This window comes from Squalius cephalus (assembly GCF_949319135.1).
Source record: "Squalius cephalus genome assembly, chromosome: 18".
Taxonomy (NCBI): Eukaryota; Metazoa; Chordata; class Actinopteri; order Cypriniformes; family Leuciscidae; genus Squalius; species Squalius cephalus.
In genome coordinates, this window is record NC_137139.1 from 31,211,122 (window position 1) to 31,238,531 (window position 27,410).

Sequence of the window (27,410 nt, forward strand, 5' to 3'; positions counted from 1 at the left end):
TGACAGCAGTTCAGCTCGAGGTCCACACGGGACTCTACTGGACACGTACTTTAGTTTCCATTATGAATCCATTATGTAAAAATCGATAAGCTGGAAGACTGTTTGAAAGTACTAGGGCAAAAAATAAATAAATAAATAAATAAAAAGTAATAATAATAATAATAATAATAATAATAATATACACATCTATATATCTATATAGTTTTTTTTGTTTCATTTTATTGATATTATTATTAAAAAGGTGTGCCATTTTATTTATATATATATATACGTGTATGTATGTATGTATGTATGTATGTGTATATATATATATATATATATATATATATATACACACATACATACACATATATATATATATATATATATATATGTCATATTTAATAAAAAAAATAAAGAATAGCAGATGAGTGAAAGGAAGAAAAATAAAAATATCAATTAACAATCCTCCAAAATATCGCCATATTCTTCAACATTATTTATTTCTCTAATATAATCACTCCAAACAAACAGAAATTTAAATCAATTTCTGAATATCAATTAAATGTTAATAAAGTAGAAAAGAGTTAGATCTGCTTCATTTCATTTGTCCGTCCTAGGAAAAAAAGCAGCGAGAGCTGAACCGGAGGAACAGAAAAGAGACCGTAGGCCGGGAGAAAGACAGACAGCTGGTGTGTGGGAGACAGCATACTTAAAGAGAGAGAGATGCAAAGATATGAAAATAGACTGAAACGCAGAGCGCCAGGAAACAAAGCGAGCAGAATCTCATTATCTCCTGCCGTCTACACTGAATCATTACTTGTGAGTGTTTCCAGCACCATACATGGCTGAGAAAGCTGACTCACAGACTCGCTCTCAGAGAGAAGTGCTGCCGTATCAAATTCCACAGCGCTAAACGGAGGACCGACATTTCTTTGCTCAAGGATGCAGAAGTCAGAGAGGAAACTCACGGCCTGCCGTCTTCAACCTGAACCCCTATGGACTGGAACCTGGTCGTGGGAGTGTGTTCCTCTCTCTGAAACGGCTGCACACAATCCACCTGCGGCAAAACAAAAATATATTCATCTGAAAAGGAGCCAACAAATCTATTGCTAAACAATAGCTATGATTAGGGATGCACCGATACTGATACCAGCACTCGGGTGTAGTGGTCGACCGATATATCGCCAAGGCCGATCAGTTTTTCTGATTGGCCGATGTGTTGGAAGCGGGACTTTTATTTTGACGACGCTATGGACTTTTATTTTGACGACGCTATGGACTTTTATTTTGACGGTCGACGCTGAGAACACCAGCGCCTGATCACACAGCGCTCACATTCTCCGTCTTCATTAGTTTACGATCTCTGTCAGTCATATCTAATACTTTGTTAGACTGAACTTGTAAACAAAGAAAGTAAATGGTATGCGAAAAAGTAAAGCATTTGCTTTTATATTATTTGTTACAGAAAAGGCAAACAATCAGGCTAAAATACTTTCTCATTTACCGTCAACATTCAGCAAATGCGCATCTACATCATTTAAACAAATCTCTGAATATCTAATAAACATTTAATTTCACAATCCTTGCAGATTTAATGGAATCCAGCTGTGATATCTTGTGAAGTGTGCATTTGTAGCCTGATAAACATGTTAGTGACGGTCGATCCGTGCGAAGTGAGTGAATGCGAACAGAAGATCAGCCTCACAGGAGCCGCGATCGAAAAACTGGAAATCCTTCATTTTAAAATATGCTGTGCTATATCCAGTTGCCCACTGTGTCATATTCATATCGTTTTCAGTGTGCTGTATGTAATATTAGCATTACCTTGTCTTTATGTGAAAAAATATGATTACCAGTGCGCACGAAATTACCAGATTACTGAGTGCCCTGCTACAGTGTTTACTTCCTTTTTATTCACATATTCGTTTATTTATAAACAATTACTTTATTTGTGATTCAAATAAATTCTTTATTGCAGATTCAAGAAGTTGCCATCTAAAGTATAAGCATGTTTATTTTAAGGATTTGTTTTCTAATTTATTTCTAATTTATTAAATATTGATAAAAAAAATACAATTATATATATTATATGGCATTTGATGCAAAGCAGGATTTTTCCTGCTCTTCTGAAATAAAGCAACGTATTATATGACGCACTTAACATTTATAAACCCCCCTCGCTAGTTTCCCCAGAGCACTGAATGAATTTCATTAGTCATGGTAAGTCACGTCCATGAGCTCATTAACATATGACTGCCCACATTTACATATCAGAGCCAACTCTGCATTCAACAAACTAGCCTGTCCTGATGAATGAATCATAAGATGATTTTACACACATTCTAACAAAAAACAGACAGTATCTATAAACTTTCTAAAACATTTTCATAAAAAAAAATTATATACCAGTAAAATTGTTCCTAAACATGACTATGCATTTCTTATTATATCAAAATATCATTAGATATTATATATAATAATGCATATTAATATTATAATTAAAAAACAATTGAAATGTTTAGAATTGTATAATACTATACAATTTTGCATGACCAATAAAATGTATCATTTACCATTTTTATTATATATTAATGGTTTATATTTATTTTTATTATTTTTGTAAAAAAAAAGGGTAAATCAGAGGGCCAAATGACAAAAAAGAAAATGCAAAATAATGTTAAACAAATTGATGAATTGCTTTTGTTCCTCTTTAGTCGCTTTGGATAAGTGTTTTCTTAATGCGTAAAAGAAAAATTAAATGCGACAGATATTTATCAATTTGTTTGGTGATTTAATAATGAAACAATTTTTATCTTTATTCACTATTTAATGATGTATTTATTGATTTTCTTTAAATATTTAACAAATATCTTAAATGGCCCTCCACCATATAGAAGGGCATTTCTTTGATCACAATAATAAATTGTAAAATCCTAAATATCTATAAGTCTTAAATGTACAGTAGCAAAAGCAGCTTTTTAATATCTAAATTAGTGCTGGGCAACGATTAATTGCATACAAAATAAAAGTTTGTGTTTACATAATATGTATTAAATATGTGTGTGTATTGTGTATAATAATTTTGTATTTATAAATACACACATATGCATGTAAATATTTGCTTGTATATACTGTATATATATTTATACTCAAGTTATATATTTATATATTATATACAAATAACACATTTTTCTTAAATATATACATGCATATGTGTGTATTTATATATACAAAATAATTATACACAGTACACACACACTTATTATGTAAACACACATTTATTATGTAAACACAAACTTTTATTTTAGATGCGATTAATCGCGATTAATCGTTGCCCAGCACTACTCACAATGTCAACCAGAAGTTGCTTTGAGCCCAAATGAGCAACTACAGGAGATGCAACAAAACTGAGCAGACTTCAAGCTTATATGCAAATGAGCAGCGACTACCAATGAAAGTGACGTCACATGACCGGATACCAAAACTGCAATCCAATAGCATACATCACGACAACATCTTTATGCATACATCTCAAACATATTTATGCACGCACCTGAATACCAATGGATGAGAGTTTCCTCTTGGGCGGAGCTTGCAGGTCTTCAGGTGCCAGCGTGAGACTCGCAGGCTCGCTTCTGGTGTCTGGGGCGGGCGGGGGAGGGACTATAGAGGGAGGAGGCGTGGTCACTCTCGCGCTGGGCAGATGCACGGGTTCCCGCGGGGCAGGGATGGGCGGCCGCTTGACGCTCTTGGCCAAACTTCCAGTCCGAGAGCTGGCGAGGCTGTCGGAGGAGTTGCTGCGTCCTGATTGGCTGTTGACGTCGCTGCGCTGGTCCTGGCTGTCCAGGTACGTGTCCTGGGCGGATTCGGTGCTGCTCTGGACCGTAACCGAGATGTAGGGTTTGGAGGTGGTGCGTGGAGGAATAGGAGGAGGAGCCTTCTTACAAACAGCCGTACACGTGGAGACTAGAAAAAAGACAGGAAGATGGACCGTCAAGAATGTTCTCACTAGCGTTTACTTCAGTACCAAGTCGATACTTAAAGTAAAGTGACTTTATAATGTTTTCACTTTTTTTTGTGATGTCTGTGATTGTTTTTGATTGTATTATGATATGTCAATAATTTAACATGTTATGTGTTATGTACGCATCTACGGTGGAAACAACTTTCCTCTTGAGGACAAAAACCATCCATCCATCCATCCATCCATCTATCTATCAGTCTATCTATCCATCTATCCATCAATCTATCAAACAGCATTAATAATTAACTAATCACATTTATTTCATATTTTTTTTAATTAAAGAACTATGGGTAACTAACTAAGGGCTGTCAGATAAAAATTCGAATTTCAAACAATCGTCAAATAAAATTAAAAAATACTTCGAACTTTCGAACATTCGAACATCTCAAGAGGCGCGTCGAGACATGATGATGATGCAAGCATGTTTTCTCAGGTTACTGATGCAGTTTTATGCACCATTGTAACCTAATTTTCCTTGGATGCACATTAAGGAAATTATATTTTATTTAAGAACAATTGTTTTAAAAGTTAATGCACTTTAAAAAGTGAATGTCATTTCATTTCAACAAAAGATAAGATGTTTGATTTGGTTTATACTTGTTTATTGCGCTTGCTTGCGACCTTAGGAGACAATTTTGCTAATATTTAAGAAAGAAATTCGAATGCCATTTTAGGCGCGTTCCCATTAGAGATTTGTGCAAAACTTTTACGATTTCGACAAAAACCTATTGCGAAATGACGGCATTTCCATTGACCGATGTTATGCGACTAAAACTTCAGTTTTTCCTTTCGTGATAAGTAAAATCATTCAAAAAACCATGCGAACGGACGTTGGTAGGTTTATGTACTATATCCCAGCCACTGCACTGGCCCTTATTATTAATCGAGGAGGAGATGTGCGTTTTCCAAGCATTAATGGTAAGGAAGGAACCTTATTATACTTGTGAGCGGCACATATGAGGTGTTTCTGGGTGTTTCTCCCTCATTTCTGCTTCGAGGTCTTGATTGTGGCATTTATTTAAGGTTTAGAATCCTTAATTAGAATCCTAGAATTATTTCGTCTTATATGAATTTAATAAAGAACTCTGTCTTGTATTCTGTTCAAACATAACGTGTCATCTACGTCAGGTGACCTGTAAATGTGCAAAAACTGTTTGCATTGCAGTTTTGCGAAATATTTCTTTTTCAAATTGCCTGAAAACCCCCCTCATGCGAGCGCAAAAACTTTTTTGCGATAAATGGGGGAGTTTTTGCGAAATTGACGTGTTTCCATTGGCCGTATTTTCAATTCGCAATTTCAATTTGCGCAATTTGAAGGGTAATGGCAACGCAGCTTTTGACAGCCCTAGTTCTCACTAGTGTTTACTTCAGTACCAAGTCGATACTTAAAGAGGACCTTTTTACATTTTAGACTTTTTAATGTCTTTCAAACAGCATTAATAATTAACTAATCACATTTATTTCAATGTTTTTAGTTAAAGAACTATTAAAATAATATAGTTATAATGCAAAAACATTGGTACAGTAGGCTGAAGTTTTACTGGTATTGGCACTGACAACTGACATTTTTGGCACTGACACCAATTCTCACCAACCCAGAAACAACCTCAATACAAAGTCTCTTCAGAATGTCAAACGTTTTTTCCCAGCAGCCTCTGCTCTTGGGGGCAACAGGAAGAGATGAGACAAAGACAGGCATTTACATACTCGAATCTCGACAGCATTCCTCTCATGCCGCCGCGTCAGGAATGTGTTGGCCTGCGCCCACAAAACATGGCCTAAATCTGCTGACGAGACTCCAGGTTTTGTACGGCGTGTCATGAACCCTGATGATAACGCTTAACGCCGTACTATTAGCCTGCTGAACAGTGTAGGAGAAGCTACTCTGTAACCGCACGCGATAGTGGGCGGCATGACCATATTCATACAGTAGTATGATTTTATATACGGTCTTTTTATATCACCATACAGTAACTTCTGCAGGAAATTCAACCACAAAATGTTTTATATATTATGAAATGAAATGTTGTGATGTCTGTTTGATAATCTAGTGGCCTAATTGCTTAAAAATATGGAAATTAAAATTTGTGTAGGCCTATGCAAACCTATAGATTATTGGTAAGAAATAAATGGCAAGAAAGATATCAGTGCACTAACAGCTTCACATTATGAAACACAAACAAGAAAACTGGAACTATGAACTTAAAGGGTTAGTTCACCCAAAAATGAAAATTCTGTCAGTAATTACTCACCCTCATGTTGTTCCAACCGCATAAGACCTTCGTATCTGGGCCTCGAGTTGGTTCACGTAGTGTTTTTGCGTAGCACGTCTGTGTTGCACGTCACCACGTAGGCTCACTATTGGCCGACGCTGGTCATGTGTGTGATGCGTCTGAGCAACACAGACGCGCTAAGCAAAAACACTACGTGAACCAACTCGAGGCCCAGATAGAAGGAAATGAATATAGTGGAATAAAGTCGTTATTTTTGTTTGTTTTTGCGCACAAAAGTTCTCGTCGCTTGATATACTTAAGATTGAGCCACTGTAGTCACTTGGACTATATTAACGATCTCTTTAATAACTTTTCTGGGCCAGCAAGTTTCGGTCACCTAGAAGCCTATGGAGAAGTGATCCAGCACTCAGATTTCATCAAAAATATCTTAATTTGTGTTCCGAAGATGAACGAAAGTCTTACGCGGTTGGAACAACATGAGGGTGAGTAATTACTGACAGAATTTTCATTTTTGGGTGAACTAACCCTTTAAACTAGATTGAATCTTAAAAAGACAATATCTGATAAATAATTATCAGATTATTTTAAATGACAATTAAATTTAGAAATTTTTTTTTTTCTGGCAAAAAATCAATAAGGAAGGATCTAGGAATTAAACACAAATCAGCACAAAATATAAGTGTATAAAACATAATAATCAGAAATGTTTCTTGAGCAGCTGAAAATTCAGCTTTGATCACAGGAATAAATTACATTTAACATTTTATTCAAATAGAAAACAGGTCTTTTAAATTGTAATAATATTTCACAATATTACTGTATTTTTGAACAAATAAATGCAGCCTTAGTGAGCAGAAGAGACTTTCAAAATCATTAAAAAAAAAATCTACTAACAGACAGTAGTTACCAACCTCAAAAAAAATTTTCAAGGCAAAAAATAAGTATCTTAATAAGACTAAATATAACTAAAATCACTGAACTGGAAAATGTAGATTTGTTTTATAATAATAATTGATTCTATTTAGTGTCCATATCATTCATTTAACATATTTAATATTGGGTGCATCCAAGTTATTTGACATATTTGAAGATTTTATTAAAAAAGTAGCGCAATAGTTACTTTCCCTGGTAATTAGTTACTTTTATAATGATGTAACTCAGTTACTATTTGTGAGAAGTAACATGCCCAACCCTGGTCATATACCATTACCAAACACTCAAGAGAGTTGTCATGAAATGTAATATTTGTGTTATGTCAATCAATAATGAAGAACATGATTGGGTATAAGATAGGACTGTTTTGCGGCAAGCACAATGACTCGTGTTCCTGAACAATCAGGGCTAATATCTGCCCTTCCTGAAGAGGAAGAACTGTCGGTGAACAATCCTTCTCTGTCTTGACTGTGCTGTATAGAGGACTCAGTGCCAGGACAAGTCCAATGCGGGGACTGTGGAGCTCACAGACAATATTGGATAAATCTGTTCCCTCTCTCTAGCACAGATGACTGGCATTGTCCACTGTGTGTTGTGCTCGCCGTCTGGTGCCAGGACAGATGCCACACAGCAGTCTATGGCTGCGTTTACACACATTAACATACGATCAAGCAGATCGGATCATAAGCCAATCAGGACACGTGTGTTTATTAGGGCTGCACGATATTGAAGATTATCGAGTTATGCGATATTCGATACGATAATGCTTAAAGTGTGTAAAATAAACTTAAATTATCTTTGAAATATTTAAAATTATATAACCAACATGCGTGTTTCACATTCTTTTTGTGACAAGAAAACATCCCTACAACTTCTGAAAGTGAACAGCAGTGTTTTACTGTAGCGTAAGAAGTGTTATTTTAACATCAGCTTAGTTTTCACTGTATGAATCAAATATATACTGATTCTTATTGAAGCTACGAAAGTTATTCAGACATGAGCAGTGAGTGATTTTCTCTTTGTATGTTGTTCATAACCCCAGTTATTGCAAGCCGTTGCGATATGCATATTGCGATATATACATTTGCGATATTTTGATAATATGACAGGACGATTTGACATCAAATAGCCAATAAACATAAGCTACTAGGGCAAATATCGATTTCTTGATTTTAATTTATTCTAATTTTGATATTGATATTTACACAACACTGTTTTAGCTTAAAACTGAAAACTTGGTATGCGTTTTGGCTGTTCATTTACACGATAATGGCGTTTTGGGGCCCTGAAAACACACACTTTTGAAAGCAGAATTCAAAGTCAAGTTTTTGAAAACGATAGCGCTATCATCTCAGTGTAAAATACAAAAACGTGACTTTGTGAAACCGGTGGCATCATGCGCATGCATATTACGTGTTCAGTCTATAGCGTTTCTTTACAAAGTGATATCGCCACCTACTGGCCCGGCAGCAGAATACATCGTGTTTGGTCGTGTTCGTGGATCGTTTTGACAACATTGTCATCTGTATGCGAAAAACGCAAAGGAAAAGCATTTAGTAAATGTACCCTTAGTCGTCTTTTGAGTTGATGCCTGAACAAAACTTAACTGAACATGATATGTAGAAAAAAATTGTGCAAAAATGTTGACAAAATTCCAACAATAAATGTTGTTTTGTCGCTCTTAAAGGATTAGTTGACCTCAAAATGAAAATTTCCTGATAATTTACTCACCCCAATGCCATCCAAGATGTCTTTCTTTCTTTAGTGGAAAATAAATTAAGTATTTTGAGGAAAGCATTTCAATATTTTTCCCCACACAATGGACTTCAATGGCACCCAGAATGTTGAAGTTCAAATTAATGCCGTTTCAAAGGGCTCTGCACGATCCCAGTCGAGAAATAAGGGTCTTGTCTAGCGAAACGATCTGTCATTTTCTAAAAAAATAAACATTTATATACTTAACCACAATTGTTCGTCTTGTGCTGGTCTGCGACGCGCCAGGTATTACGTCATCATGTTGGAAAGGTCATCAGAGCCCTTTGAAACTGCATTGATTTGAACTTCAACATTCTGGTTGCCATTGAAGTCCATTGTGTGTAGAAAAATCCTGAAATGTTCACCTCAAAAAACGTAATTTCTTTTCCACTGAAGAAAGAAAGACATGGACATCTTGGATGGCACTGGGGTGAGTAAATTATCAGGAAATTTTAATTTTGAGGTGAACTAATCCTTTAAACGTGGAGTAACAGATCGCTGTTGCGCTTCAGTTCAAGCGTCATGTTAAACGATCATCTCTCCCTCTTTACTACTAGTTACGGCATGAAATAGACGTGAATGAACTTTAGAAGGTATGTTGATAGATACAGCACAATTTACGAAAATGTAAGTTGTAGCTCAAACAGTAGAGCGTTGGCGCTAGCAAAGCCAAGGTCATGGGTTCAATTCCCAGGGAAAGCAAGAACTGATAAGAATGTAAATGTGTAGCTTGCAATGAAATGCAAGTCGCTTTGGATAAAAGCATCTGCCAAACGCATAAATGCAAATGTATCAGGTCTCATGTAATCAGTGTTTCAGCTGCGGAAAGACATCAATAAAACAGCTAGTAAAAAATGTCATGTAACTTCACATTTACCTCAAAAAAGCCAGACAATGCACAGCCCTACAAGCTACACTATGGCACTCAGAGTCAAAAGCATGATCATTGGTAACAGTAATACTCACCTCTAAAAGCATGGAAATTAGTTACTCAAGATGCCATCAAGGAAAGCACAAACCCCATAGTAACGAAAGTGCAACGGCTAATTATTTCCCCTGACAGATATTGAACGACTTACTTCAGCAGTGCTTCACTGAGATGTAGTGGCAATTTAATTAAACACTTTTATACTGAGAACAAATCTCAATGCAGTACCGTATTAATTACAACAAGACCTCCCTCGGGAACTTTAACAGTCGAGAGGCGTGAATAAAATACAGTTTGCGCTTTATATTTGGTACTTTGCACTGAGGGTGATATGAGTTTATGACACAGTTCTGGCTCGACAGGGAAGGCTCAGGCCAGATTAACGCATTAGAGCCAGTCGCTTTGCCCCGGGGCCCCTGCCAAACCTCGCATGGCCTTTCTGTGAACACAGAGGACAGGCACTAAAATACCAGCAAACTGAGTCTGAGAGGCACTGTGGATCTCCCTCCTTCAGTGTTAAACGTGTTGTTAAAAGAGTCGCTGTTAAAAATAAGTCATTCATAATTGAAATTCTGATTTTATTCAGCTACTCGCTTTTATGCTGCTCCAATTTATTTACTCTGTGGGGCACAAAAGGAGAGACTTATTTTTATATGACACTTCATCCTGATCACGTCTATCAGAAAGCCAGTGCTTGAGTCAATATGAACTAGTTTTATGATGCTTTTTGGAGCTTGAATAACATGGTCACTGTGGACTGTTGTTTTATGCATAAGAGCTAATAATTATTTTGTGCTGCAATGGAAAAATAACAGCATAGAGGTTTGGAACAACACGAGGGTGAGTAAATGATTTAAAGCATGCTGGAAACATGGGTTAGTTCAACCAAAAATAAAAATTCTGTCATAATTTACTCACACTCATGTCGTTCCAAATCTGTAAGTCTTTTGTTCATCTTTGGAACACAAATGAAGATATTTTTAATGAAATCTAAGCTATTTCTGTCCCTGGGTTAGCGAATATAAACAGAAGATCAAGCGAACCTGCTTGACCCGCGAGAACAAACCCCATTGGTTCTTGCAGAAGCTCAAACGTGCTGCGTAACACGAGAATGAACCTCATTGGTTCTTGCTGAAGCTCAAACGTGCGTCAAAGTGGTAGCCTAGTTGCGTAGACTGTCAATGGAGGGACAGAAAGCTCTCAGATTTTATTTCTGTTCCGAAGATGAACGAAAGTCTTACGGGTTTGGAACGACATGAGGGTGAGTAAATGATGACAGAATTTTCATTTTTGGACGAACTAACCCTTTAACTGGTCACAACTAAATAATTCATCTTGGTCCACTCCATACAACGCATAAATGCAAAGATGTGTAACAGACTACACTACACAGACTGAACTCATCCCTTCCCTTTCATCACATGCAGACTTGTGCAATTAATCAGAAACACACATCCTAATAAGGATTACATCTCTCCATACCACAGCACATGTTTACCAAGAAGAGAAACATTTGGCTGAAAGTAAGACAATCTAGTCCATTCGGCTTAAAATATTGAGTACAAAAGTAAACTTTTCAAACATATATTATAAATGCATAAATTCACAATATTCTCCATTCAATCTCATTCTTTTGCATGAGATTATGCAAAATAATACCTAACCCCTACCTTATGTTTGGGTTAGGCACCCTGTAGCTTTACATTTTCAGCATGAGATTTAAAAACTATGCAAACAATATTCAAAGTTAAAGTTATCCCTCCCTGACAAATGCATTTGACCTCATTCAAAACACGGTGCATAGAAACTGGCCATTGTGTGTGTGTGTGTGTGTGATCAGATTCAGATCTCACACGTGCAACCGAAACCCAGATGCATTAAATCCCCTAAGGCAGCATTTGCATGAAAAGCAGCATGCCTGAAATGTAAGCTGTCATGTTTAGGTAGGAAATGCTGTCATGCTTTGCCTGTCTAGACGGATGCATCAGTATAAACACACCTCCAGTAGCCAACATGACATGCTAACATGAGCTAACCTGCTAATACAATCAAAATATCCCTAAATCAAATATTAAAATGATCAACGGAAATGTATTCCTGACGCTAAATCTCGCTATCATTAGATGTGATGTTCGTGACTTCCTCTGACCCCGAGCACATGCCAAAACCAGCAGCACACGCGATCCGTCTCGAGGCGATGCGCGCGCGTTCGCTCCCCGCACTCCGGGTATAAAAATCCACACACCTTCTCATTTTCCTCTTCCTCTCGGTGTAAAGCGATCACAGTCGATGGCGTACTTCCATCACGTCACGTACAACAGAAAATACGCAATTAAGTGATCCACTGAAAGGCTTTTTTTTTTTTTTTTTTTTTCTGTCTGTGTTGTTTCCTCCCACCCGCTATAATATCCTTCCGTTCAACGGATGCCACCACCATCCACGTCTCGAGGAGTCGAGGAAAAAGAACCGATCCGGTAATCCGCTTTCAGGACGCGGGATTGGAGAAAGACGCGCTCGAGGCGTTCACTTGCTGCGCTCTGATTGGTCGGGGGGCGGGGCGTAAGCTCTTGACGCGGTCGAATCAGAATCGCTATTTTTGTGCGTCACACAGAATCCCCGCATGCGTGCGCGCTCTCACTTCTCAGCTGCAGTTGCCAAGTCTGCTTATTATAAGCAATTTTAGGCTTGTTCCCCAAATTTAGATTTAGGCAGTCGCGGGTTGATCTGTTTTTGGCCTTATTTGCTCAATACAGGTGCGTTTTTGGGCTTGTTACTGGTTGAAACACATAGAACAAAACGTATGCCCGCTTTATCGTTATTATTTATTGTTTTAACTAACTATTAACTTTTTATCAGTCTAGTTTTCACATCTTATTGTGAATTGCATTGCATTGCAAAGAGCATTGCACTTTCTCCCATTCATAGTAATATGAGTGCACCATCTTTCTATATATTAAGTCTTTTGCTGCGTCCCAATTCGTATATGATCCGTCCTGAATAGTATCCTAGTATGTTGAAGTGAGTATTTCAAAGATCAACTTTTAACAGTTAGAATCCAAAGTGCAGATCCGTGCACACTTTAACGGCTAATATTACCCACAACCCATTGCACGTTGGACGTGGATTCGATTAGAACTACAAACATGAATAAAAGGTGTTAAAAAACTACAAACATGGTAGATGAGTGAGTCTGATGATTAAGTAGAGACATTTAGATAAAGGGGTTTGAGTGAATAATAATTATTATCTAACCTGACATACGTTTAGCCATTAACTTGGAACATAGCGTTTGTGATACGTCAAGTCGAGTGCATTGCATTGTGGGATACAGTTTCCAATGCAGCTGCTCATTGTGTCATATATACTAGGTCACCTGGGTGTTGCATATAGAAAAATCACATTCACAACAACTGTGCACAGTATGTGTGCATATTATAGCATGCTATTCCAAACATAGCTGGACTGGACAATGATAGCACTGGCTTTTTAATGCAGCAGAAGTGTAGAAGAGATAAACAGACGGCCAAGGTTTGTTTTTCTTGACAGCTTACTACCTAAACTAAATTGCATTAGCCAGATTCCTCTCCAAAAATAGACTTGATTTTATTATTCGGTGTTCTGAGTGTAGCTCTACTGTTAGTACACTTTTCAAGATGAATGTCAATACATCATGAAATTATGAGAACGTTGTTTGATTTAATAAATCTGGACTGTGTCCGGCTTGCATATTAAATTATAAGACATATCGAAATACAGTGAAAAGCAATAAAAAATAAAGTAGATCATCTTAAATGAAACATGAAAAAGCAGACGGGCCACTGGCTGCTGGTTTATCAAGCGTTGTGCCAAACTAATCTGATTGATGTCTGTTAATTCCTCTGAAAAGCGCCTAAGATGAGGTTTAATTTGCAGTGGAAGTTTTGCCAGAGTCGGTCATGATGGGACGAGAAACATTAGCCGTTAAGCTCAAGGATTCATCTCCGCAGGACACCACCAGCACAAATGTAGGTCAGAAACTTGTGTATGTGTGTGTGTGTGAGAGACAACTCACTGTTACACACTTGGCACTGGTTATTTGAGATGTAATAAACATTATGACTCCTGTAGTCTACATGAGAAAGGACAAAATCTGTCCAAAAGCCTGACCAAAATAGTTCATGTGATGCATGCACTTGCATACGTAATATATAATACGCCTTTTGAGATGAGTGGGTAAATGATGACAGTATTTTCATTTTTAGGTGCACTATCTCTTTAAGAGGACCATCATGAGACAGTCTTCATGGTCTACGGCTGTTTTGACTCTCACACCATGATTCCAGATCATCTGTCTGGACTTGCCCACATGCCGACCTCTCAAAGGAAAAGCGGTCCGACTTCACACTAAGGTCTTTATTACTGTGAAAGAAAAACAGGGCTTGTTTGGTTGCACTGACAACAACTTTGGAGGCAATAAAATGACCTCATGATATTCAAAAAGTCCATTAGGCCTGTGCTTATCATGAAGTTTTTATATTGCCTGTCGACGTGAACTTTGTCCACATTATCAAAGCTTATGGTTTCTGTTTATGCACATGCAAATTCAGCGCTGTCCCTGTGATTGTCGACAACCGGGTCACATTTAGTTTTTTAGCATTGTTACTTTAATGTGTTCAGTGATTATATTATCACATGCATCATTCATTCACTGGCCTTCATCAGTTTTTCATGTCATACAATGTTTTAAATGCACTAAACAAGACCAAATCAATCAGGTCCACAGTCAGAAACCACAGCAGTACAACATGCACTAGCATTCAGAAGTGGGATTGCTAAGATTTATTAATGCTTTTGAAAGAGTCTCTTCTGCTCACCAAGGCTGCATTTATGTGATCTGAAATACAGTAATATTGTGAAATATTATTACAATGTAAAATAACTGTTTTCTATGTGAATATATTGTAAAATGTAATTTATTTCCTGTGATCAAAGCTGAATTTTCAGCATCATTACTCCAGTCTTCAGTGTCACATGATCCTTCAGAAATCAGTATAATATGATGATTTGATGCTCAAGAAACATTTATGATAATGATCAATGTTGAAAACAGTTGTGCTGCTTCATATTTTTGTGGAAACAGAAATATTTCTTTAAAAAAAAAACTTACCAACCCTAAACTTTTGAACCAGCGTATATAATTCACCACTTATTTTATGTCTCAGGTATACATTTTTTGTCTTAAAACAATACAGTTTGGGATGAATGACTATAAACGAGTGAATCTCATGAAAAACATAATGATGGTGTACATTTTCCTTTTTACAGAGCCACTAAATGAGAATCCAAATTGAAAATAATGAAAATTAAACACACAAAAAAATGTCTGGATGCATTACAACAATGAGAATTTAATGGGTAAAAGTGCACAAATTATAACTGTCATAGAAACAGGCTTGATTTTCTTTACACAAAATATAATTTCTCACTTCTTTTGATTTTGGGGTGGTTTATATTCTGTCATGACAACTCGAGAGTGTTTGGCATGGTAATGATTATGACAATGTTTGATATTGGTCTTGGTGGAATAGATCTGCTACACTTCTGCATAGCTGCCAACTTTTGGATTGGGGGGATGTAAAAAAAAATCATGCATCACTATAAGTGTATTGTGATTGTCAAAACATTTTAGTAACTAAACTGAATTTTATTAGGTCTAGTGACAATATGGTACAATGTTTACATGGTACAATTTCTGGTAAGCTGCGGTTTTTTATTATTGCTTGACATAAATTTCACGATTTCAATTAAATTAAATTCTTGTGATTTGATTTAATATTGACTAATTTGGATAAATATTAGGTACACAAGATAGGCGTTAATTTTTCTCAAGAAAAAATAAATCTCCCCTAATGCTGTAAACATACAGAGAGCCCTATCAGCTGGTAGTGTTATTTAAGGTTAAAAATAACTCAAATTAAATATAATGCGTTTTTTATTATAATAACAGCTTTATATAATGATATAAGTAAAAATATAATAAATATGTAATAAAGTACACATATTTAGCTAAATACTCTCTATAGCTCTTTTTCTAGCCAGCTAACGTGCTATAGCCTATATTATGGTCATTAATGGCTTTCCTGAGGTAAATGTTGTGTGACAATTGTTCTCCAGCTGTTTTATTGACCTCTTTCCGTGGTTGAAAAACACTGATTGATCGATATTATGTATGAGGAATATACATTTCGGTAAGTTGTACTGTTTCTTTCAACAGTGTGCATTCGTGTTTATTTACTATTAGCTAGTAGAGATGATCGGTTCACGTCCGCTAGCGATCTGTCACGTCACATTTACAAGCGCCAAAACGGTATTTATTGTTTGAATTTCGTCAATTTCATTTTTTTTATATCATAAGTAACCTGCTCTGTCTAGTCTGTCGGTCTCCGTGTCCTCTTTGCTTCGCGATTTTTCTGTGCGTGAGAAAATGGATGTGTGGCGTGAGAGCGTGTGAAAAGTGTCAATTGTGTGAGAGTTGGCAGCTCTGCTTCTGCTGCTGAAGAGCAAATACGGGACTCGCTACTGCCAATACACACACGCCACGCTGCTGTGAGCAAGTGAGATGTGCTGCTGCTGTATAATACAGCATACATGAATTACCCATAGCAGATCTGTACAGGTGGAGCTGGGGAAGGTGGAGGGTTTCTGAAAGCGCACTGCAAACTGCTACAGCAAATGCTGACCAGTATTTGAGGACTGAGCTGCGATCTCATTGGCTACTGACACAGCAGGAACCAATCAGCTGTGCCCTATAGAAAATCATGTGATTGCAAGCAGATTGAGTTAAGGACCAATCAGCCGCCGCCATCTAGAGTTTCATGACAGAACTTTGTATATAGCAGGTCCATGAATGTGATCCTCTCTGAAGGTGTGTTTGCATGCGTGCAATACTCACTGGTGACGCTGTTATAGCTACTGATGGATGACGTTATAGGTGGAGTCTCATCGGAGTCCGTATCGTCGTCCTGGGAGCAGCCGGCCTGGATGGCCCTCAGGTAACTGTGGCTTCGGGACCGGAAGCAGGTCGGTGTGGGCAGATCCAAGGCCTCCACCGTGTGAGAGTCCACCTGCCCGTATGCCGCGTGTCCCCCGTAGCCCTGCTCCACCTGAAAGGACACATGAAGGTTGAATCGACCCGTGTGAAGGATGCGTGCCTTGCATGGGGAGAGATGGGGACGCCACTTTAGCGTGGACCGAGCGGACATGAAGAGGGAACGGCTCTAAATCCAACAGCAGATTTCCATGCTTTAGTGAATCTTGAGTGGTTTCCATTAAGTCTATGCAACAAATGTGGCATAAAATGAGAAAATCCTTACATGTATTCCTTCCACAGTTGCACTGATCCTTGTCTGTTAATGAGAACTATGTTTTATAAAATGCTAGTAATTTAGATATTTTTTCACCAAAAAATTCTCATTTAGAAAACTCCCATAAAACTTGGAAAATTTAACAAAAAAAATGTTTTGTATCTGTCTATGACATTTTTTAATTCATTTTTGAATTTATATTTTAATAAAATAATTATAATTTAAATATTTCTAATGTTTATATTTTAATTTATTATATAATATAATATGCCTTGCGAAACTTAAGCAGGACACACAAATTATTTACAAAGGGATTTGCTTTTCTAAGCTGATCATTGTGGCACTGCCAGTGTAGGATGTCTTAACCTGAAATATAATAGTCCTCTCTTTTTCTCTCCAAATCCATCAGGAAGAAAGAGTCAATGAGTCCTTCTGTGATTCAAATGACCTTTAAGTCTTTCCAAACTATCCTGCAACCAAAACACAATCACGGTTCAATCTCTCTCGAAGGAAAATCGGCGGTAGTTTGCAAGCCTGAATGAGCCGTTTAGATGTTGAAGAGTAAAGAGAGAGTTTGTGTTTGTTCATCCAGCGTGTGACACTTTCCACAGGGACACAACAGATTTGTGTGTGTTTGTCAAGAATAAACCTGACAATTAAAGGCAAACAAATAGACAGACATACCAAACTGCAGTAATTAAAGTGGAAAAGAAAAAATAAATCACAAGATAATTCCTAGGATTTTTTTTCTTGACTTCTTTCCCTTTGATTCACGCAATTACTCTCCGACAGCATTCTTCCAATCTCAGAAACAACTTCTCCTTGAAACATCCATCAGTCTTCACAATAATCCCAGCAAAGTAGATCTTCAAAAAAAATCAATTCTTCTTTAGAAATCATCAACATTTCAAGCCCTCGACTGGCTTCATTAGTCTTGAAGTCTTCATCAGCATATTGAGAGGGAATGTAGGCGAACACCCAAGTATCTCCTCCCGATAACATGCCCTCAAACTGATTTCCCACCCTCCACGTCTCCTTAAACTAGCTTTAGGATGTCTTACAGCATTTTTAATCTGGAACACTCTGTTCCTGAGGTCGAGTGAACAGCAAAACCTCTCTGACACATTTCAGCATTCGCTCTGCGATGTGGAACACATAACGGCACGATTTACAAGACTAAATAGAAACAGACTTTTACATCCTCTGAAGAAAGTGTGAGCAAAACTCTCTGATAAGATGATTGGTTGCTGTGGGTGGTTGTTAGGGTGTTTTGGTTGCTATGTTGTTACTAGGCTGTTATTGTTGCTAGGATGTTCTAGGGGTTGCTATGGTGTTGCCATGTGGTTATTAGAGTGTTATAGGGATTGCTAGTGTATTGCAGTGTTGTTCGGGGGTTGCTTTGTAGTTAAACAAAAAAAAAAAATCACCATAGCAACCCCCAGAACATCCTAGATTTTCTAGGGTTTCTAGGGTGTTCTGGTGGTTGCTGTGGTTTTGCTACTGTATGTGGTTACTAGAATGTTATGGGGGTTGCTATGGTATTACCATGTGGTTACTAGGGTGTTATAGGGGTTGCTACTGTAAGAATGTTCTGGGAGTGATATGGTTCCATGATACATATGTTGCTATGGTTCTGCTATATGTTTTCTGTTCTGTGGTTTTCTATGCGGTTACTAGGGGGTTCTGGGGTTGCTATGGTGTTACCGTGTGGTCATTAGGGTGTTATAGGGGTTGCTAGGGTGTTGCTATGTGGTTTCAAGTTTGTTCAGGGAGTTGGAATGTAGTTATAGGGCGTTCTGGCCTGGGGGTTGCCGGGGTGCTGCTATATGTTTGCTATAATGTTCTGTGGATTGTTATATGGTTACTAGGGGGTTCTGGGGGTTGCTATATGGTTGCTAGGGTGTTGCTGTGGTGTTGCAGGTCACTAGGTATGGGCTGGGTCCCTTCTTCACTTTAAGTTCTGTTTCTTTTATGATAATGTGCACCAGTTAATTGTGCATTAAACTAAGTAACTACAATGTACTTTAAGTGTTAGCAATAATAACAATGATGCATTATTAATGCTTTGAAATAAATGAAAGGATGACCTGTCTCATGGTAGACCCTCGTCCCAGCGTGGAGCAGCGCTGACCGAACGCCCCATCAGTGTCCCAGTTCTGCAGACCCGCATCCCCTGATGTCATCAAACAGTCCAGGTTATCCAGGCTGCGATTGGTGGGGACCTCGCATAGAGGCGGCATACAGCTGAGAGGAACGCAAACACAAGAGCATCAGATCACAATGCATTCTACAGGAAACCTTTGATTATGCTACTTAACCAATAACGTGACTTTATGTTTTAGTAGCGTCATAGACGAGGTGAGAGAGAGCCAGGTGCAGGACGTTAGGAACTAAATAAAAAATAAAGTTTGGTGAGGATTCAGCCAGGATTCTAGTGGAGGTGGACGTCATGCATCGGGGTATTTTGTGGGGAACGTGTGTTTAGCGTATAAAGTGAGAATGTGTCACGTGATCAGGTCGTGCATCGGGGGGTTTCGTGGGGAACGTGTTTTTAGCGTATAGAGGTAGAATGTGTCACGTGATCAGGTGGAGGCGGGGCTTAAACACTGACCTGTGCAGGTGCGGCACTGATGTGGCGCTCTGCAGAGGAGACCAAACCACTCCGAACCAACAGGGACTCTGTCTGCTAGTATAGGAAGGGTGGGCCGTTACATGGAAGACTGACGTCTGTTTCTAAGGTTCATCAACACTGGCTCGACTGATTATTGCATGACAAACGCTAGTATGCGAAACAGTAAATAGAAACGCCATCTTTTGCAGAGCTATTCACAGGGATTTTTTTCCAAGTAAGATTTAACCATAAACGATTCAGTCCAAAGTATAAAACTACTCTTTTCCCTGTGATCGATTTTAATCTATGTAAATAGGGTATGTAAATATCAAGTTTCCAGAATATTTAAGATCCAAATGTTCTGGTTTGAACTTTAATTATCCAATGAATTTGCATGACTTTTCCAATTGTCCGTGAAATATTTTATATGATTAAGGATTTTTTTAATTCATGTTTTGAAAAAAAAAATTTCAACGTACCACTTTTGAAATGCCAATACATTTTTTTTCAAATATTATATATATAATTCATATTTATTCAAATTCTAACATATATTTCTAAGAAATATTTGTATCTATTACAATATTTACAATATATATTGTATATTACCATACAAATTTACATGGTACATATACACATTACATATGACTATACATATTTATTTTGATTATTTATGAATTTATTATTATACAGATATTTGTAAAATAATAATAATAAAAATAATAATAATAATGTCCTTTTTATATGTCTCCTTAAAGGTAACAAAGTAGATCAAAATTAATCAATTTTAATAAAAAAAAAATAATAAAAAAAATAATTTAAGAATTTGCATGACTTTTCCAGTCTTCCGTGATTTGCTGGATAAGGATTAAAGATAAATATTTTTTTTAAATATATTTTATTTCAAATTTCTATACAAATTAAATTTCTTTATGAATTCTAGTAGTTTTTATTTATTTTAAATCATGTGTAAGTTTGCTGAGGCCTTGGTTGAGAACCACTGTGTTTACGTTTGAAATTGAATACAAGCATAATGTGTAGTACGTAGTGTATACTTAGTTTACTATACTTCACATGTAGTGTATACTAAATTACTATACTTAGAACAAATAGTATGCATTATGTTCACAGTAAGCATTATGCAGCGTGCATGTTTAATCCAGTGAGTGGCATTTCTAATGGAAGTTTGATATAAAACTCTTTGCAGTTTGATATTACTTCAAAAAGAACCTCAATTTGCCCTCCATTTAATCTCAGAGGAACAATCGAGATATTAAAGAGATCTTCTTTGTAGTTTTTCTTGACCGTGAATAAAGTGAGTCTTGTTTAATGAGAATCATCCTATGGTTGAACACTTCAGATATGAAGCTTTATAGTTCCTAATCAACATGCTGCCATCTGCTGGTCACAGGGAATATGTTCCTGATAGCATCAATGATCAAATGTTCAATTTAGGAAATTTGATTAAGATGAGGCACTAAATAATGCTCCTTAAATAGTGCAGCAATTATCACAGAGAGAATCACATTTAAAGTCTTCATGCGTGCATGTGGAGCCTTGTGTCTGTCTGGAGATGTGTTTGATTGCATTGAGTGTGTGCATGTTGTAATTTCTCATAATATCTGATTATGAAGATATTTGATGTTGAGTTTTCTTGCTGTCTGAAACATAAAATAGACGGGGTTTTGCAATGTTGTGTGGCACAATCTGGCAATTTCTTGAATTTTGTGTCAAGCAAAGTGAACGAAATGAGTCTCAAGTTAAATTTAGTGGGTAATGTATGTGTTTTCTGTGACGATAGACTTCACAGAATTTAGTGACAAAACATCATGACATCCAGAAACATTCTCAAATAAAATATTACTAAAATATACAATATATAAATAAATAATACTAAAATAACACTAGACTAATTAAGCTATTCTAAACTGTTTTTATAAGATTCGTGTAATTTACATGTAGTTAAACTAAAGGTACCCTTTTGAAAAAGTAGCTATCTAACAGAAAGTATGGATATATGATATTATACAGTCATATATGCACAAGGCTAATTAGATTGAAGATTGAACCTGACATGAGTTTAGTCACATTGATCTTACTGTTATGTCTGTCTTTATCCTATAAAATCTTCTTTTTGGGAGAGATTCTCTGAGAAAAAACTCTCCCAGCCATGGTTAAAAGCATCTGAAGGACATTTACTGAATTATCTGTCTGGTTATTATTGCTGCGCAACAAGTTAGTTAGGGAACTCAGCCGACATCGATGAGGAGACGCACCAGAGTATAAATATTATTGAACCGGGACGTCGATTATAGACGAGATACCAGGTAGACTTAAAGGGTTAGTTCACCCAAAAATGAAAGTTCTGTCAGTAATTACTCACCCTCATGTTGTTCCAACCCCGTAAGACTTTTGTTCATCTTCAGAACACAAATTAAGATATTTTTGATGAAATCTGAGAGCTGTCTCACTCCTCCATAGGCTTCTAGGTAATTTCATTCTGCCGGACCAGAAACACTCTCATATTTACACTCTCACTCTCAAGACCAGACAGCTCTCATATTTAATTAAAAATATCTTAATTTGTGTTCTGAAGATGAACGAAAGTCTTACGGGGTTGGAACAACATGAGGGAGAGTAATTACTGACAGAACTTTCATTTTTTGGGTGAACTAGCCCTTTAAGTCAGGTGTGATGTTGTGTTTGCTGCGGGACTCACCTGCGGGGCGGTAGGGGCGGCTGCTGCTCGCTGAGGGACTGCTGGGTGGCCTTCAGGTAACTCTGTCGTCGAGCTGCGGTCTTGGGCGAGGGTTTGGGTGAAGGGGGTCCGTCTGAGTCCTCGCTGTCCTCCACGTCTCCCATGGCTTTAACGTAACTGCCGCTGCGCATGCGCCTGCACGGGATCTCTCCCGCGGCCCCTGCTTTACCCAGCGTCCCGCTCCACTCACCTCCAGGCACCTGCCAAAACACTTACTGTTACAATACACACAATCTGCATCTGGCTCAAAGATCTCAACTAAAACTTTTTGAAATAAAGCGTAAAATGCATGTGACAAGCTCTTTTCATTCATGCTGGTTTTACTGTTGAAATGTCATCCAGAATGACAACAAATATTATTAATATTAATATATATATATATATATATATATATATATATATATATATATATATATATATGTTCTTTTTTTCTTCTTTTTTTTTCAAATATTAAGTTGTGTTAGTTCAAATATTAATAGATATTTGTGACAAATATTTGTATTTATTATTAATAAGTATAGAAATATTTTTATTTATTATTACTATTGCACTTTATGTATTTATTAACATACAAATATTTGTAAATATTTAAAACTGCTCAAATATTAATCATATATTTTTACAAATAGGTATTATTATTATTTTATGCATATTGTTTTTTCAACATAACACGAAATGCCATTCATATGTTCAATTATTGTTCAAATATTATTGTTATATATAAAATCAAATACTAGTTAAAAATTATATATATTTATAATATACTGTACATATTCTAATAAATATGTATTATTATTAAAATATTTGTATTTATTATTATTGCACTTATCACACACATGTTGTTTTTTAAATGCTATTCAAAACGACCACAAAATATTGTTCAAGTATATTTTTTATTGCATTTACTATTATACATGTATTTATTATTATGCAAATATTTGTAAGTATATATACCGTCAACATTAAAAATGTTTTTTTTTTAATTAATCATATATTTTTAACACACACACACACACACACATATATATATATATATATATCATATTTATTATTATAATTTTATATAGAATTTAAATTCAGTAATAGGTAACAATAATAATTATATCACTGACCCCTTTAGAAACAATTTAAAAAATATATAAAGTATAATAAAAATAATATAAATAAAGTGCTTATCTGACATTAAGCATGATCATAATCAATGTTATAATTCAAACACAGCCTATTATGAAATCTTGTATGTCTAATCCTAGTAACATTTGCCTCAAATATCAAGAAATCCATCTTTTGTGTACTTAAAAGAGTTAGTTCACCCAAAAATGAAAATTCTGTCATTTCGTTCCAAACCCGTAAGACATTCGTTCATCTTCTGAACACAAATGTAGATATTTTTAATTAATTCTGAGAGATTTCTGAGCCTCCATTAAAAGTCGGTTCACCCAAAACTCTGACGCTTCAAAAGAGATCATAAAACTAATAGATAATTAATTCAATCCGAGTGTTCTGAAGAGAAACAATCGCTTTATATGATTTAATTAACAGATTTAATTTAGGCTTATATTCACATATCAACATTGATCAGTGAATGTACATAGAGGGCTCAAATATGGTAAACAGAACCGTACTTACTTGACGACAAAAGTCTTATAGGTTTGGAATGAGTAAACGATGAGAGAATTCTCATTTTGGGGTGTACAATTCCTTAAACTATTCCCCTGTGGTGAAAATGTGTAAATTCATAAGTCGACACCATTGCTGAGTATTTTCTCCTTAAAACTGCAGTGAACCAAAGGCAGTCTCAAAAACACTCTTTGAAATCGCTGGTGTTTCTGACGTCACAAACTACCTTGTAACCAATCAGATCAACGTGTGATCGTCAACGAGTGGATCTCTGAGCTATGTGAGTGAGTGGAGGTGGGGCTCATTTGCATATTCATAGAACCCCGTATACTAAATGAGGCAAGGGTGTCGAGTTACATTCAAGATATTTTGATGAATTTTTTTTTTTCCAAGGAAAAAACTTTTAAATATGTAATTTTGGTGATCAAAGATGAGTTTTAAGGGATGAAATGATTGACTACAGCCAGCCTTTAACTGTCTTTCTTTCGTTTCTGCATGTCACCTGTAGGAAGTTGCAGGTCACCATCTCCTGTCCGTGGCAGGACTTGGACTTGAGCAGGGTCTGGTTGATGGTTGCGGAGCCCTTCTGAAGCACCTGTCGGGCCTGACTGAGGGTCAGTGTTGACCAGGAGCCTCTCTTAACCAGCACGCTGTCCCCCGTCTGGCCCCCGGCGGGCAGGCTGACCTGAGGCTTGAGGTCTCCGCTGCTCTTGGAGGATTTGAGAGTGTGCGCAGCGATGGTGTTGTAGCCCTGCGGATTCAGTCTGGGTGGCGCTTGACTGTCCGACACGGCTCTTCCCAGCGTCATCATGCTCAGAGGGTTTCGATACGCCACTGCTAGCGGCCCGGCGGCGGGTTGAGTCGGTGGATCGTCCTCTAAACCGTCATCTGAGCTCCAGAAGCCTGAGAGATTGGGCCGTGGACGCCGTTTGGTGCCTTCTGTCTTAGCGCGGTCTTTGCTTTTGCTTCGCCGGGTCGTTTTCGCCGTGTCGCCAGCGGTTATGCTTCCTTTAACCGCCGATCCCTCCAGGGATTGCGACTTGGCGAAGAGTTTCTGGACGGATTGGACCAGGTTTCGGATGCGGCTGGGACTCTCGCTGCGCGGCTTTGCGCCGCGGCTGCGCCGGTGGAACTGTAACGTGCTAAACCCGTCACGCTGTAGCGGTAGGTGGCGCTCCAGCTGGTCCAGAAGGTTTGCCGGGAGCCGGTTCATCTTGGCGGCGGCCGCGGAGGAGATGGTGGCCGTGCCGCTGCTGATCATGGCCGGGGCGCCCAGTCCCAAGCCCAAACCCATGGACATGGAGGACGTGAGGGTGCCAGAGCGACTGCCTGTCTGAGCCATACAACCCTGAGGAGACGAACCATATCATCACAAAATTACATTAAAATTATGCAGGTGCACTAGACCAGGGATGCAAAACTCAGTCTAGCTTCAATCCTAATTAACCCTTTGGTGCTTTTCGCGTGTCGGTCAAAAGTGACCTTTTTTTTATTATTTCAATTAAGTGAATGCACTATATTTTAGTTCGATAATGTTTTTTATTTCATATTTTGTATTTTTTAGGGGATTTTATGTTACTTAATTATATTTATGCTGTATTTATAATCCATTTATTCACTTTTTGAGCATAGACCTGAAAATGTCATTTTCAACTTAAACTGTCATAAATCTTGAATGCTTTAGAGCACAGACGTAAGTTTGATCTCCTTGGCAGATTATTGCTGAAGTAAAAAAAGTTTTGAAAAGTTAACTTTAAAAAAGTTACAGAATTTTACTTTTATTATATGAAAAATGTAAAATATTGTATTCAATTATATGAAATATATATTTTCAAAAACATGTTTTACTCCAAAACTGTGAGAAAATCAAAGTCATAAATCTAAACAAGTTGTGTTAAAAATTTTAGCCTGATATCTTAAAAAATGAGCTTTCAGTAAGATTTTGTTTGGCTGCAGTACCAAAAGATTTCACTAGATGAAATCTGTCTCCCATTAAAGGAGAACTCCGGTCAATTTTAACATTGAGCTTATTTTTTTGTAAATTTGGAGTGCTGTCAATACAGAGAACAACGACAAAAATCGGTGTTGCCTACACCGTGTTATCCTCTTTTTAAAATTTGCACCCTGTTGACTTCAATGGGGCAAGTACTAAACCTGCTTTTAGCCTCTTAACATCCTTGATGTGTCATTACAAGTGCACAGGTCATGTGAGTGATTCCTTCAGAGTGAACGCGGGTCAATCTGACTGCAGTAGATGTGAAAGATATGGATAAAAATGATAAAATTTCAGCCAGCGCACATACCTGTATTTACATCCTGTTTTCGGCTGAAGTCCACAGTAGTCGATTGTCGAGTTCACGCGCATAGGTTTAGTACGTACGATCATGCGCCCGAACTCGACAATCGACTACTTTGGACTTCAGCCGAAAACAGGATGTAAATACAGGTATGAGCGCTGGCTGAAATAACATCATTTTTATTCATATCTTTCACATCTACTGCAGTCAGATTCACCGTGTTCACTCTGAAGGAATCACTCACATGACCTGTGCACTTGTAATGACACATCAAGGATGTTAAGAGGCTAAAAGCAGGTTTAGTACTTGCCCCATTGAAGTCAACAGGGTGCACATTTTAAAAAGAGGATAACACGATGTAGGCAACACCGAATTTTGTCGTTGTTCTCTGTACTGACAGCACTCCAAATTTACAAAAAAAATGAGCTCAATGTTAAAATTGACCGGAGTTCTCCTTTAATGTCCAATGTGCTCATTTTTGACTGCGAGGAGCTAAAGTATGACACATTTTTCAGGACCATTTAATCTGTCCGAATCATGTCTATGATTTTGTTTTGTGTGTTCAAATAGCAAGTGCCAAAACCTTTACCAAGTTCCGTTCCATTCTGATGAAGTAAAAAATGTAATACAATATTTTTTTTTTTAATTTTCGAAGAGCACCAGAGATCATCAAGTCCTTCAGGCTTCTTTGAAAACTACAGGTGTGTTGAAGCAGGGTTGGAAATAAACTTTGGAAAAAGTTTTTCACCTCTATACTAGACATTTACTATAACAAGTGTGGGTTAAAAATTTGACATTTGTAAACTGTATTAAATATGTCACATGCACAATACTACAATTATTGTAAATAACTAGAAATAGGAAAACTAGAGATCTATTTGACCTTCGCAAAACATTTGTGAAAAGTCGGTAAAGGGGATATTAT

At 37.2% G+C, this 27,410-nt stretch overlaps 1 protein-coding gene across 2 annotated transcripts in view; it reads right to left on the bottom strand.

The window, feature by feature from the left end:
- dlgap4a (discs, large homolog-associated protein 4a) overlaps window positions 1–27,410 on the bottom strand; it is a 184,181-nt gene that overhangs the window by 8,487 nt on the left and 148,284 nt on the right. For both annotated transcript variants that reach the window (XM_079849192.1, XM_079849193.1), the window contains exons 4-9: window positions 24,691–25,536; window positions 22,530–22,768; window positions 19,287–19,443; window positions 16,788–16,998; window positions 3,536–3,948; window positions 951–1,039 (exon numbers count right to left, since the gene is read on the bottom strand). In XM_079849192.1, the coding sequence (XP_079705318.1) occupies window positions 951–1,039; window positions 3,536–3,948; window positions 16,788–16,998; window positions 19,287–19,443; window positions 22,530–22,768; window positions 24,691–25,536 (1,955 nt within the window). The remainder of the gene's footprint in view (window positions 1–950; window positions 1,040–3,535; window positions 3,949–16,787; window positions 16,999–19,286; window positions 19,444–22,529; window positions 22,769–24,690; window positions 25,537–27,410) is intronic.